The 1,536-nt window shown below is 41.9% G+C and overlaps 1 protein-coding gene across 1 annotated transcript; it reads right to left on the bottom strand.

Moving 5' to 3' along the window:
• Positions 1–868: 868 nt before the first annotated feature.
• On the bottom strand, positions 869–1,489 carry LOC106820390 (C-factor-like; the record flags this gene model as incomplete). Its single annotated transcript, XM_014824912.1, has 1 exon — positions 869–1,489. A coding segment is annotated over one exon (621 nt), but the record flags the coding sequence as incomplete, so codon positions are not given.
• Between the last annotated feature and the right edge of the window lie 47 nt (positions 1,490–1,536).

Raw genomic sequence — 1,536 nt, 5'->3', positions numbered from 1 at the left:
ATTAACCCATCTCAAAGAGTGTGGCATTAATCATGGGCGTCTGGGGGTTGATTCTATTTATATCACTGATGATGGCTATATAGCTTTATTGGATAGCGTGTATGTGTCCGCCAAACATCGCCAGTTAGAAAAAGATATTGAAAATAGCGCTACTGTGCCGAACCAAGATGCTATTTATGCTAGTCCAGATGCGTGTTTTGGTAGGGCTATATCTGAACAAGATGATGTGTTCTCTTTAGCCTGTATTTGCTACCACTTATTGAGCGGGCAACACCCTTTTGGCGGGAGCAATAGTGTCAGTGCTTTACTGAATAAAATGCGTCCTCAACGTATTGAAAGCCTTAATGACTTGCAATGGACGAATTTAGAACAAGGTATGTCGTTGCCGAAAGAGCATCGTTTGGCAACGGTGAATGATTTTATTCGCGGTTTTGATATGCTAATAGAACCACCGAAAGCAAAGCTAAAAACATCAAATAAAAAAGAAACGGTGGAAGCGATTCGAGCCGCGCGTAATATCATTCAGGAACAAGCTAAGAATAAGGTGGTTAGGAATAAAAAGAAGTTGAGTAATCGTGGAACAAGTTCATTGTCTAATTGGAAATTACAACAGATGAATCTTCCAGATTGGGTCTGGATACCGCTAATGCTTATCATTGGTTTTCTTTCTGGAATGGTACTGATGGGTTTGGGGATAGATTTATGGGGTGTTGATGCTTCGGGGTTAGAGGATACTCTGCGAGGTTTGTTTTGAGGTGTCGTGCATTTTCTTTATAGCACTACCCTACCATGGAATGATAGTGCCATCGATATCATAAAAGTTACCACTATTTTCTAAACGAGCGGCATCGTAAAATAGCACGTAAACGCTCGACTGATTGTTGTGCAGTGATTTCCCCGCTAGAACCTCCCATGTCGGTACGTACCCAGCCAGGATGCAGAATCACGGTGGTGATTCCCGCAGACTTCAAGTCACGTGCAGCGCTAACCATTACTGCATTCAGTGCGGCTTTACTGGAGCGGTAAACGTAACTACCACCTGAGCTATTATCATCCATACTGCCCATTTTACTGCTTATGCTGGCAATCACTTTTTTCTCGCCTAAGGTGATATTTTCTGCAAAGGCTTCCATTATTTTCATGGGCGCAATGGTGTTAATGCGTAGGGTTTCAAGCCATTTGTCTTCATCGGTATTGCCAAAAGAAGCATTGTTTTGTCCATAAACGCCTGCGTTATTTATCAGCACATCTAAAGGGATGCCTTTTAATTTAGTCATTAAGGCATGGCGTTGTTCTGCGTTGGTCACATCAAACTGAGAAATGTTTAATTGCTCTGGATTATTTTGTGCTAATTGCTGTAGTTCGGTCGCTGTTTTTGGATGGCGTGCAGTAGCGTAAACCTGCCAGCCTTGAGCAAGGTATTGACGCACTAGTTCTAAGCCAATACCGCGGTTGCTGCCAGTAATTAAAATGGAGGGCATTTTGTTTCCTCTTTTTTATGAATTTTTTGATGGCTTGTATAAGTGTATGAATAAT

This window comes from Priapulus caudatus, unplaced genomic scaffold, assembly GCF_000485595.1.
Source record: "Priapulus caudatus unplaced genomic scaffold, Priapulus_caudatus-5.0.1 Scaffold12561, whole genome shotgun sequence".
NCBI classification, from domain to species: Eukaryota; Metazoa; Priapulida; class Priapulimorpha; order Priapulimorphida; family Priapulidae; genus Priapulus; species Priapulus caudatus.
This window is presented reverse-complemented; position numbering and strand designations above follow the sequence as displayed.